Genomic DNA, 12925 nt, shown 5'->3' with positions numbered 1-12925 from the left:
ATCTGCCAAGGTCTATGAGCCGAAGGGAAGGCCCCATCTGTGAGCATTCTCCAACTCTCTCCAAGCCCTCTGGGGGACTCACCAGGAACTTGAGCTCCCAGGAGTGTGAAACAGGGCGCCTGGGATGCTGCCCTGGGCAGAGGCCTCCTTAGGGACTGGGAGACCCCTCCTCCCCTCACCCCCGCCCCAGGCTCCTTCCCTTTGGTGTTGAGGATGGTCATTCACTCACTTTGCTTAGACCAGGCCCTCCATAAGCAGAAGGGGATGAAGGCAACGATGATGAGGACGATGGAGCCCAGGACGACCCCGACAATCAGGTAGGGCAGGTCACTGGAGCGGGCCACCATGGCCCCTGTGCCCACCGGCCGCTCTATGGTTTCATGGGGTGGTAGCTGTGGCGGGGCCAGAGTTGGGGGTGGGAGTCGACCAGGCTGACCAGAAGACTTCCGGGCTGTTAATTGGGACAAAACTCACTTCAGCCTCTATTTCTTTGACATTTCTTCCATGAAAAATAGGAAAACAATATCCTGATTCCATGGGTGTGAGAAATGGGGTCAAACTTATAAGACAGGGCCTCTGGTGGATGAGTGTGGTGTCCAAGCTCAGCATGAAATTGACATCTAATGTGAAATTGGGCGGCACTGAAGAGACTTGAGCCTTATACTTCAAAAAACCCCCTGAGATATTTGTGCACCAAGCACTAGGGGCAGACTGGGTCTTTGGGGGCAGAAGTGGTGTAGGGGTTTTGTAGAAGCATAGCTGGGGAACTTTTGGAAGAAAATATAAAAAGTACCTGAAACCAGAAAGAACTGGGAATGGAAGAACTTCCCCGTGAATTTGCTATTCCTGGGTGCATCGAGAGACGTGAAATCCTAGGTCTGAGCTGGGGTGCAGAGCAGGGAGATGGGGTTCGGGGCTCACTAGGACTGACAGTGCTAGAGAAATGCCAATCCAAAAGTTTACGAGGTGGCAACCTCGGCGTCTGGCTTTTGCTGTTATCAGGATGCCTCTGACATCGTTAACTCCTTTTCGCAGCTGTCCTCCCCAGTGACTTTCTGATACTACAGTCTTCTGGGTTTCCCATAACCTCTCTGCTGCTGCTTGCATTTCTCTCTTCTTGCCCTTTTCTTCCTGTCTTTGCCTCAGACACTGAGAAGTCCTCCTGGTCCCTCTCAGTCTACACTCTGTCTTCTTCTTCCCTCTATTCCCGTGATTTCAGCCTACATCCCAGTGACCGCCAAATACCCTTACCTAGGATCCTCCCTGGGCAGGAGACCTGCTTCCCTCACGGGACACTTGCATTTCAACATCTCAGAAGAATCAGACTCAGGTACGCCTCCAAGTGGTTCACGTTGTTCCTTTCTTGTGGAAGCGAGTTCCCTGCTGGCTTTCCCCATTTCGAAAAATGGCACCACCACCTGTGTGGTTCTTCAAGTTCAAAACCTCAAGGTTTACGCTGAACTCCTTTCACTCTCTCCCAGCCTCAACACACTATCAGTCCCTGGTGCTCCCCACGCTCCCTCAGAAAAGATGCTCAAACCCACTCCTTCTCTTCACCTTTCCTTCGCGGCCCCGGTTCTCTCCCCTCAGCCCATTCCTGCCTAGTCACCAGTGACCCTTCCTGACCATCAAATCCAACAACGACCCTTCTCCACCTCACAGCCCACAGGGTCCCTGATGCCCGTGGCCTCTTCCCTGAGCACTGCCCTCTCTCGTCCTCCCACCATGTAGAGCTACGTGAAGGTTTGTCCTATGCCCCAGGCCGCTGCCTCCACCCTGCTGAAGGTTCAGTCCTTCCAGAAGACCAGTGTGAAGGCTGTGTGAAGTCTCTGCTCTTTGCCCCAGGCACTCTGTGTCCCGACACAGGACTGCTGGCTGTGTGTGCATCTGCCCCTTCACTCCACCGTACGTGACAGAAGAGGGCAGGAAGGGCACACGGGAGACAGAATGTTGCCATGACAGGAAAATGGATTGTTGTCTTGGCTCCATCCCTGCTCCTCTGGGATCTTCTCCTGATTACATTTTTTTGCAATACACCTTTCAGTATTTGCAAAATGGAAATGATATCTATCCACTTGACAATGTGCAAACATTAAGTTATTATATGAATATATTTAACGTGTCTTAGTGCAGAGAAAGAGTCTGGGCTTGTAGTTAGACAAACTTGGCCCAAAGTGTGCTCCACTGCTAACCAGCTGTGTGACCTTGGTCAAGGTATAACATGTCCTGATGCTCAGTTTCTTTCTTTTCCCATGGGGTTGTAGTTAAATTAAGTAAACTAACCAATGTGAGTACCAAATATTACTGTAGGAATAAAGTGTTTATAGAAAGCTCCCAACTTAAGAGTGGGTTCTAACCCATGAGTTCATGTGTGAGTTAATTCCCAAGCTCCGTGAAACCGTCATGATGGCAGCCCACTCGTACTTAATACGAAGCACAGGCAAAGGAAGAGAAGGGTTAAGATGACAAAGTTTGGGGATACTTGGAAAATAAGGAGTCATTCTGGAGAAGAGATACCCAGCATGGCACACAGAGCAGTGATTTTGCCCTAGTCTGCTGGGAGGAGAGCAAGAGGAGATCAGGGAACCCAAAGAGATCACCTTTGGTTTCACAGATCATCACGTTGCTGAACTCACTCTCCCCTCCTTCGTTGAAGCACTGCATCTTAATGTCATAGGAGGTCTCTGGCTGCAGGTGGCTGATGGAGTGCCAGTATCTATCCCCTGGGAAAGACAGAGAGAGAGTCAGCATGATGATTATGCATGTGGCTTGCTTGGCCCCCACTGGAGGCAATGTTCTAGGTGCCCACCCACGTTCCTGTTGTCCCATCACCATGGAACAAAGCATGTGGGTTTATGAACTCAATGACCCCAAGTGTGTCAAGAAAGAGCCAACAATGTGGGGCAGGCCAGCCCACATTTTCTACTTTCACCAACTCCTAGAGCCCCTTGCCAACAGAGGAAACTATCTCACACAGGTGTTTCTCACCTTCCACCATATCCTTCTTGTAGTCACTATCATTGTCACTGTCCGTGGGTCGGTAATAGATATAAAAGCCATGGATTGGGGTGTTGTTGTTACTTGCTGGAATATACTACAGGGAAGAAAGAAGAAGCAAGTTGACAATGGGGCAGAGAAATCATCGTGTGAGCAGAACCACTGGTGGATGGAAATTTTACCCTTGCCTAGAGTTTAAAACTCACTGGAGACCCTGACCAGGGGTTGGGCCTGGGCCTCCAGGGTGGGGACATAGAGTCCAGGATGCTGGAACACCAGAGAATTCCTGGGCCCAGGGAATATTAATTGGCGTGCACCTTCCTGAAGGTATCCGTATCAACACCAAGACCCAACTCCACAAAACTGCCTGCAGGCTGCAGTGCTAAACACCTCACACCAAACAACCAGCAAGACAGGAACACAGGCCCATCCATCAGTAGACAGGCTGCCTACAATTGTACTAAGTTCACAGACACCCCAAAACATACCACCTGATACAGCCCTGTCCATCAAGAGGGAAAAGACTCGGGCTTCCCTGGTGGCGCAGTGGTTGAGAGTCAGCCTGCCGATGCAGGGGACACAGGTTCGTGCCCTGGTCTGGGAGGATCCCACGTGCCGCGGAGCGGCTGGGGCCGTGAGCCATGGCCACTGGGCCTGCGCGTCTGGAGCCTGTGCTCCGCAACGGGAGAGGCCACAACAGTGGAGGCCCGCGTACAGCAAAAAAAAAAAAAAAAAAAAAAAAAAAGAGGGAAAAGACTCAACTCCACCCAATAGAGCACAGGCACCAGGCACTCCCACCAGGAAGCCTGCACAAGCCCCTGGACCAACCTCATCCACCAGGGGGCAGTCAACAGAAACAAGAAGAACTACGACCCTGCAGCCTGCAGCAAGAAGACCATAAACAAAGTAGGTTAGACAAAATGAAATGACAGAGAAATACTCTGCAGACAAAGGAGCAAGGTAAACTCCCACAAGACCAAATAAATGAAGAGGAAATAGGCAAGCTGTCTGAAAAAGAATTCAGAGCAATGATAATAAAGATCCAAGATCTAGGAAATAGAATGGGGAAAATACAAGAAACATTTAACAAGGACCTACAAGAACTAAAGAACAAACAATCAGTGATGAACCACACAATAACTGAAATGAAAAATACATATGAAGGAATCAATGGCAGAAGAACGAATAAGTGAGCTGGAAGACAGAATGGTGGAGTTAACTGCCGAGGAACAGAATAAAGAAAAAAGAATGAAAAGAATTGAGGACAGTCTAAGAGACCTCTGAGACAATATCAAACACACCAACATTCGAATTATAGGGGTCCCAGAAGAAGATGAGGAAGGGAAAGGGCCAAGAAAATATTCAAAGAGATTATAGTTGAAAACTTCCCTAACATGGGAAAAAAAATAGTCAATCAAGTCTAGGAAGCACAGAGAGTTCAATACAGGATAAACCCAAGGAGAAACACGCCGAGACACATATTAATCAAACTAACAAAACTTAAGTACAAAGAAAAAATATTAAAAGCAGCAACGGAAAAGCAACAAATAACCTACAAGGGAATCCCCATAAGGTTATCAGCTGATTTTTCAGCAGAAATTTTTCAGGCCAGAAGGGAATGGCAGGACATATTTAAAGTGATGAAAGGGAAAAACCTACAACCAAGATTACTCTACCCAGCAAGGATCTCATTCAGATTCGATGGAGAAATCAAAAGCTTTACAGACAAGCAAAAGCTAAGAGAATTCACCACCACCAAACCAGCTCTACAACAAATGCTAAAGGAACTTCTCTGGGAGGGAAACACAAGAAAAGAAAAAGACCTACAAAAATAAACCCAAAACAATTAAGAAAATGGGAATAGGAACATACATATCTATAATTACCTTAAATGTAAATGGATTAAATGCCCCAACCAAAAGACACAGACTGGCTGAATGGATACAAAAACAAGACCTATATATATGCTGTTTACAAGAGACCCACTTCAGACCTAGCGACACATACAGACTGAAAGTGAGGGGATGGAAAAGGATATTCCATGCAAATGGGAATCAAAAAAGCTGGAGCAACAATACTCATGTCAAACAAGATAGACTTTAAAATAAAGACTATTACAAGAGACAAGGAAGGACACTACATAATGATCAAAGGATCAATCCAAGAAGAAGATATAACAACTGTAAATACCTATGCTCCCAACATAGGAGCACCTCAATACATAAGGCAAATGCTAAGAGCCATAAAAGGAGAAATCGACAGTAACACAATAATAGTGGGGGACTTTAACCCTCCACTTACACCAATGGACAGATCATACAAAATGAAAATAAATAAGGAAACACAAGCTTTAAATGACACATTAGACAAGATGGGCTTAATTGATATTTATAGGACATTCCACCCGAAAGTGGCAGAATACATTTTCTTCTCAAGTGCTCATGGAACATTCTCCAGGATAGATCACATCTTGGGTCACCAATCATGCCTCAGTAAATTTAAGAAAACTGAAATCGTAGTCAGCATCTTTTCCAATCACAACGCTCTGAGATTAGAAATCAATTACGAGAAAAAAACTGTAAAAAAATACAAACACATAGAGGCTAAACAATACGCTACTAAATAACCAAGGTCACTGAAGAAAGTAAAGAGGAAATCAAAAAATACCTAGAAACAAATGACAATGAAAAGGCGATGACCCAAAATCTATGGGATGCAGCAAAAGCAGTTCTACAAGGGAAGTTTATAGCAATACAACCTTACCTCAAGAAACAAGAAACATCTCAAATAAACAACCAAACCTTACACCTAAAGCAACTAGAGAAAGAAGAACAAACAAAACCCAAAGTTAGTAGAAGGAAAGAAATCATAAACATCAGAGCAGAAATAAATGAAAAAGAAGTGAAGGAAACGATAGCAAAGGTCGATAAAACTAAAAGCTGGTTCTTTGAGAAGATAAACAAAATTGATAAACCTTTAGTCAGACTCATCAAGAAAAAAAGGGAGAGGACTCAAATCAGTAAAATTAGAAATGAAAAGAAGTTACAACTGACACCACAGAAATACAAAGGATCATAAGACAGTACTACAAGCAACTATATGCCAATAAAATGGACAACCTGGATGAAATGGACAAATTCTTAGAAAAGTACAACCTTCCAAGACTGAACCAAGAAGAAATAGAAAATACGAACAGACCAATCATGAGTAATAAAATTGAAACTGTGATTAAAAACCTTCCAACAAACAAAAGTTCAGGATCAGATGGCTTCACAGGTGAATTCTGTAAGACATTTAGAGGAAGAGTTAACACCTATCCTTCTCAAACTCTTCCAAAAAATTGCAGAGGATGGAACCCTCCCAAACTCATTCCATGAGACTACCATCACCCTGATACCAAAACCAGGCAAAGATATCACAAAACAAGAAAACTACCGTTCAGTATCACTGATGAACACAGACGCAAAAATCCTCAACAAAATACTAGCGAACAGAATCTGACAGCACATTAAAAGGATCATACACCATGATCAAATGGGGTTTATCTCAGGGATGCAAGGATTCTTCAATATATGCAAAATCAGTGTGCTACACCACATTAATAAATTAAAGAATAAAAACCATATGATCATCTCAATAGATGCAGAGAAAGCTTTCAACAAAATTGAGTACTGATTTATGATTTAAAAAACTCTCCAGAAAGTGGGTATAGAGGGAACCTACCTCAACATAATAAAGGCCATATATGACAATCCCACAGAAAACATCATTCTCAATGGTGAAAAGTTGAAAGCATTTCCTCTAAGATCAGGAACAAGACAAGGGTGTCCACTCTCGCCACTATTATTCAACATAGTTTTGGAAGTCCTAGCCAAGGCAATCAGAGAAGAAAAAGAAATAAAAAGAATTCAAATTGGAAAAGAAGTAAAACGGTCACTGTTTGCAGATGACATGATACTATACATAGGAAATCCTAAAGATGCCACCAGAAAACTACTAGAGCTAATCAATGAATTTGGTAAAGTTGCAGGATACAAAATTAATACACAGAAATCTCTTGCATTCCTATACACTAACAACACAAAGGCAGAAAGAGAAATTAAGGAAACAATCCCATTTACCCCTGCAACAAAAAGAATAAAATACCTAGGAATAAACCTACCTAAGGAGGCAAAAGACCTGTACTCAGAGAAGTATAAAACACTGATGAAAAAAATCAAAGATGACATAAACAGATGGAGAGATATACCATGTTCTTGGATTGGAAGAATCAATATTGTGAAAATGACTATACTACCCAAAGCAATCTACAGATTCAACGCAATCCCTATCAAACTACCAGTGGCATTTTTAAAGAACTAGAACAAAAAGTTTTACAATTTGTTTGGAAATACAAAAGACCCCAAATAGCCAAAGCAATCTTAAGAACAATGTAGCTGGAGGAATCAGGCTCCCTGACTTCAGACTATACTACAAAGCTACGGTAATCAAGACAGTATAGTACTGGCACAAAAACAGAAATATAGATTGATGGAACAGGACAGAAAGCCCAGAGATAAACCCATGCACTTATGCTCACCTAATCTATGACAAAGGAGGCAAGAATATACAATGGAGAAAAGACAGCTCTTCAATAAGTGGTGCTGGGAAAACTGGACAGCTACATGTAAGAGAATGAAATTAGAACACTCCCTAACACCATACACAAAAATAAACTCAAAATGGATTAGAGACCTAAATTTAAGACTGGACACTGTAAAACTCTTAGAGGAAAACATAGGCAGAACACTCTATGACATCAATCACAGCAAGATCCTTTTTGATCCACCTCCTAGAGAAATGGAAATAAAAACAAAAATAAACAAATGGGACCTAATGAAACTTCAAAGCTTTTGCACAGCAAAGGGAGCCATAAACAAGACGAAAAGACAACCCTCAGAATGGGAGAAAATATTTGCCAACGAATCAATGGACAAAGGATTAATCTCCAAAATATACAAGCAGCTCATACAGCTCAATATCAAAAAAACAAACAACCCAATCCGAAAATGGGCAGAAGACCTAAATAGACATTTCTCCAAAGGAGACATACAGATGGCCAACAAACACATGAAAAGATGCTCAACATCACTAATTATTAGAGAAATGCAAATCAAAACTACAATGAGGTATCACCTTACACTGGTCAGAATGGCCATTATCAAAAAATCTACAAACAAGAAATGCTGGAGAGGGTGTGGAGAAAAGGGAACTCTCATACACTATTGGTGGGAATGTAAATTAATACGGCCACTATAGAAAACAGTATGGAGTTCTCTTAAGGAACCAAAAATAGAATTACCATATGACCCAACAATCCCACTACTGGGCAAATACCCAGAGAAAACCGTAATTCAGAAAAACACATGCACCCCAATGTTCATAGCAGCACTATTTACAATAGCCAGGACATGGAAGCAACCTAAATGCCCATCAACAGAGGAATGGATAAAGAAGATGTGGTACATATATACAATGGAATATTACTCAGCCATAAAGAGGAATGAAATTGGGTCATTTGTAGAGATGGGGATGGACCTAGAGAGTGTCATACAGAGTGAACTTAAGTCAGAGAAAAGCAAATATCGTATAATAATGCATATATGTGGAATCTAGAAAAATGGTATAGATAATCTTATTTGCAAAATAGAAATAGTGACATAGATGTAGAGAACAAATGTATGGATACCAAGGGGGAAAGGAGTGGGAGGGAGGAATTGGGAGACTGGGATTGACACATAAACATTATTGATACTATGTATAAAATAGACAACTGATGGGAATATACTGTATAGCACAGGGAACTCTACCTAATGCACTGTGGTAACCTATATGGGAGGGAAGTCCAAAAGGAAGGGGCTATCTGTATGTGTATGGCTGATTCATTTTGTTGTGCAGTGGAGGCTAACACAACATTGTAAAACAACCATACTCCAATAAAAATTAATTAAAAATTCACTGGAGACCTTGACACACATTTCTGATGATCTCCCCAAGGCTCTCTAGACAGTGCTGTAGCGATCACTCATTATTTTATTTAGCCTAGGAGTCCCTAACTTTTGGAGACAAGAAACAAATGGTCATTTCTTCAAAGACTTAAGTCCCCTCTGAAGCTTCCTGGGTATTGCGAGGTTGAGTCCCTCTGGCCCAGTTCCCAGGTACGAAGGTGGAGGAACACTTAAAGGGGTGGCAGCCTAGGATGAGCCAAGGGAGAAAGGTGATTCCTTTCTGCCCGGGCTGCAGCGTCCAGCTCCCGCCCAACATGGAGCTCAGCACCGTCTTCCACTGCTGGCTGCGCTAGGCCACTTACCATCCACTTGAGCATGATGGTGGTCTCGTTGATGGCATCGGTGAAGGTGATGTAAGGGCCTGCCACGGGCCTCTCGTACACGCGGCCGCTGTAGCCTGACACAGCATAGGGCCGGGAGGGGGCGCTGGGCTCGCTCTCCCCCAGCATGTTCAGAGCCCGGACTCGGAACTTGTAGGAGGTGCCTGGGGAGAGAAACTCACTGAACCTGGGGGCTGGGAGACACCATCTCCCTCCCCTTCAGCCCATCCAGGCTCAGGGCCTGGAGGGATCTTTTGGGCAGCCCTTACCCAAAAGCAAGCCCCAAAGGACTCAAGCACTCCTACCCTCATTAGAAAGGAGCCACACAGAGAAAAGGGAACCCTCTTGCACTGTTGGTGGGAATATAAATTGGTATAACTGCTATGGAGAACAGTATGGAGGTTCCTTAAAAAACTAAAAATAGAGCTATACCATATGATCCTGCAATCCCACTCCTGGGCATATATCTGGAGAAAACCATGGTCCGAAAGGATACATGCACCCCAATGTTCACTGCAGCACTAGTTACAATAACCAAGACGTGGAAGCAATCTAAATGTCCATTGACAGAGGAATGGATAAAGAAGATGTGGTACTTATATACAATGGAATATTACTCAGCCATAAAAAAGAATGAAATAATGCCATTTGCCCCAACATGGATGGACCTAGAGATTGTCATACTGAGTGAAGGTAAGTCAGAGAAAGACAAATATCATATGGTATCCCTTATATGTGGCATCTAAAAAAAAAATGATACAAATGAACTTACTTACAAAATAGAAACAGACTGACAAGACAAGGGGGGAAGGGTGGGGCGGGGGAGGGATAGTTAGGGAGTTTGGGATTGACATGTACACACTGCTGTATTTAAAATGGATAACCAACAAGGACCTGCTGTATAGCACAGGGAACTCGGCTCCATGTTATGTGGCAGCCTGGATGGGAGGGGAGTCTGGGGGAGAATGGATACATGTATATGTATGGCTGAGTCACTTCCCTGTGCACCTGAAACTATCACTACCTTGTTAATCGGCTATACTCCAATATAAAATAAAAAGTTTTAAAAAAAATATTATGTAACCTAAACGGGAAAAGAATTTGAAAAAGGATATATGTATAACTGTGCTGTACACCTGAAACTAACAAACCATTGTTAATCGGCTATACTCCAATATAAGATAAAAAGTTAAAATAAAAAAAAAAAGGAGGCGCCACACAGGAGGTGGCTTGGGACCAACTATGGAGAGAGGGAGGGAGAAGGAAGGCCTTGTGGGACTGAGGTAACACGACCAAGAGTGGCCACAGGAGCCTGGTGGTGGGTGGACGACAAGCAGAGAGAAGACCCTCCAAAGCTTCCCTTCTCCTCCAGGGGGCCGGGGGCAGCCAGGGGACCAGGGAGGGCAGTGGCCAGGGCCCTACCTTTCTCTAGGCCTGTGATCTCCACCGAGAGCCGGGAGGGAGGGATAGCGCTGGTGGCCAGAATCCAGTCCCCCACTTTCTTCAGCTTCTTGTACTCCACTCGGAAGGACTGGATGGGGAAGCCGCCATTCCCACGTGGAATCCAAGTCACATACACTGAGGTCTCAGAGGCCATGGAGATAGTGGGCCTGTCTGGAGCTTCTGGGGCTGCAGGAGACCATACCCAAGGGAGGAAGGAAGCAGGAGGAAAGGACATGATGACAAGATGGTTGTAATGTGACTAGACCTGGCCTGTTCCTGATGGGGGCCAGCTTCACCCCACAGCCCTCACCCCCTGGTGGCCGCGTCAGATCTTCCTAGGGCTCTCTGGGTCACTCTCTCCTGGGAGGAGCCCTTGAAAAGCTCCAATCCATATCTCCTTGCTGTGGTTAATTGGGGAGAGGCCAGGAAAATGTCACAAGGACTCTGGGACTCAAGACCCCGTTCAACCTGCAGCAGTGAGCCTTCTGAGGCGGTGGACCTGGTTCCAGTTCTGACTGCTTGTCACCTCCGCCCTCAGGGCTGCCGGGGGCTTACGGGACAGGCGGCCGTGGTCCGGCTGGCTGCTGCTCTGGGGGCTGGCTCCGGGGTCATCTCTCTGGATCTGCTGCTCTTTGCTGGCCATGATTTCAGGTTTGGGCCGCCGTCCTGGGTAGAAATGGGTTGAGATCAGCATGAGAGGGAGTGTGCATTAGGTCTCTCTTTCCACAGTCCTTTCCGCCTGAAGCTGCGCCAGGGGGTCTGACAAGACCATGGAAATAATAGAGGACACTGGAAGTGTGGTCTGATTTCCAGCTCTGCCTGACAGCCATGGGATTGCACGTGGCCCCCGAGTGTGAAAGGGGCAAAGGGACGCCAGAGGCCAGCTGGTGCCTGTCCTGATGCGAGGTGGCACCTCAGCCTAGGCACGCAGACCAGAGGGAGGCAGGAGCTGAAAGGAAGATAAAATCCAAGGTGAAAAGCTGGGGCAAGGTGAGCAGGATGCCCACCTGGCCTGGTAGGACTGCTCAGGCCCATGGAAACCCCAAGCTGGGGGCAACATTGGACCCTTACCAGTTCGGAAGGTGACCATGGCCGTCTGGCCTTCGCCTGCACAGTTGTAGGCTGCCATCTCTACTTCATACAAGCTCCCAGGGTCGAGTCTGGTGAGGGTCAGGCGGTGCTGGCTGGCTGGAATGCCAGAGATGGTCCAGTCGTCAGAGGAGTTTGTGACCTGCTGGAGAAGGTGGCTGGTATAAGGACCGACATCTTGGCCTGGAGCTACAGGTGGGCTGTAGGTTGCAAGGAAAGCAGAACTGAGCCCAAGAGGACAGAAGGAAGGGAGGAGAAATGGGCCAGGTTGTGGGAGAGGTGGCCCTACAGAAGGCAGACCGTTCCTGCTGGCTCTGGGACATCCATCCTCGCTGGGACAATAAAGTCAGGCTCCCTGACCCCTCATCTAATGATCTCATCAAAGAAAACTCTGTGGGGAGGGTCAAAAGGCCCAGCTGACATTGCTGAGAGTTTCTCCAAAGACCCGCTCTCTTTCTAAAAACCTCCCTATGGCTTCTCGGCCTTTTGGCTAAGATCAAGTGTAAAACCCTCCCTATTTAACTTTCTTTCTCCTTGATCTATTTAAACCAAACAAACACAGTACCTTTAGTTTAAATTCTAATGAGATGATGATGAGAATGATAAAAGCAGCAGCATCATAGAAATGGCCACATTTTTTGAGAGCTTACTATGTGCTGGCAAATCAGCGACTAAGCACGTTGTATGCACCATAACACGCTTCCACGACGACAGCCCAAGAGATGGGTGTTAATATTGTTCCCACCTCACAAACGCGGAGACTAAGGTTTAGAGAGATGAGTGATTTGTCTAAGACCACATTGCCAGTGAGCGCAGAAACCCTGACTTGACTCCAGAGATCAAGCTCATAATCGTAACCTACCCTAGAAAGGAAGTCTGGGAGCCAGAACATCCTGGGTTCAAATCTGGATTGTCTCTTACCACACACAGGTTACCAGCTGTGTAACCCTGAGCAAGTTCCCTAATCTTTCTGATCCCTAAGCTTTTCTTTTTGAAAATGAAGCAAATAAAACCGCTCAGGTTACTCCG

The 12925-nt window shown here is 45.3% G+C and overlaps 1 protein-coding gene across 5 annotated transcripts in view; it reads right to left on the bottom strand.

The window, feature by feature from the left end:
• Positions 1 to 12925, bottom strand: part of BOC (BOC cell adhesion associated, oncogene regulated) — a 79471-nt gene that overhangs the window by 3793 nt on the left and 62753 nt on the right. For 3 of the 5 annotated variants that reach the window (XM_060098944.1, XM_060098945.1, XM_060098943.1), the window contains 7 exons: positions 11879 to 12041; positions 11363 to 11473; positions 10787 to 10993; positions 9347 to 9528; positions 2989 to 3094; positions 2601 to 2723; positions 230 to 451 (listed from right to left, as the gene is read on the bottom strand). In XM_060098944.1, coding sequence (XP_059954927.1) covers positions 230 to 451; positions 2601 to 2723; positions 2989 to 3094; positions 9347 to 9528; positions 10787 to 10993; positions 11363 to 11473; positions 11879 to 12041 — 1114 coding nt within the window. The remainder of the gene's footprint in view (positions 1 to 229; positions 452 to 2600; positions 2724 to 2988; positions 3095 to 9346; positions 9529 to 10786; positions 10994 to 11362; positions 11474 to 11878; positions 12042 to 12925) is intronic. The other 2 variants (XM_060098946.1, XM_060098948.1) reach the window with 2 other exon arrangements.

Source organism: Mesoplodon densirostris, chromosome 5 (assembly GCF_025265405.1).
Source record: "Mesoplodon densirostris isolate mMesDen1 chromosome 5, mMesDen1 primary haplotype, whole genome shotgun sequence".
Taxonomy (NCBI): domain Eukaryota; kingdom Metazoa; phylum Chordata; class Mammalia; order Artiodactyla; family Ziphiidae; genus Mesoplodon; species Mesoplodon densirostris.
Note: the sequence above shows the minus strand (reverse complement) of the source record. Positions and strands in the feature narration are given on the sequence as shown.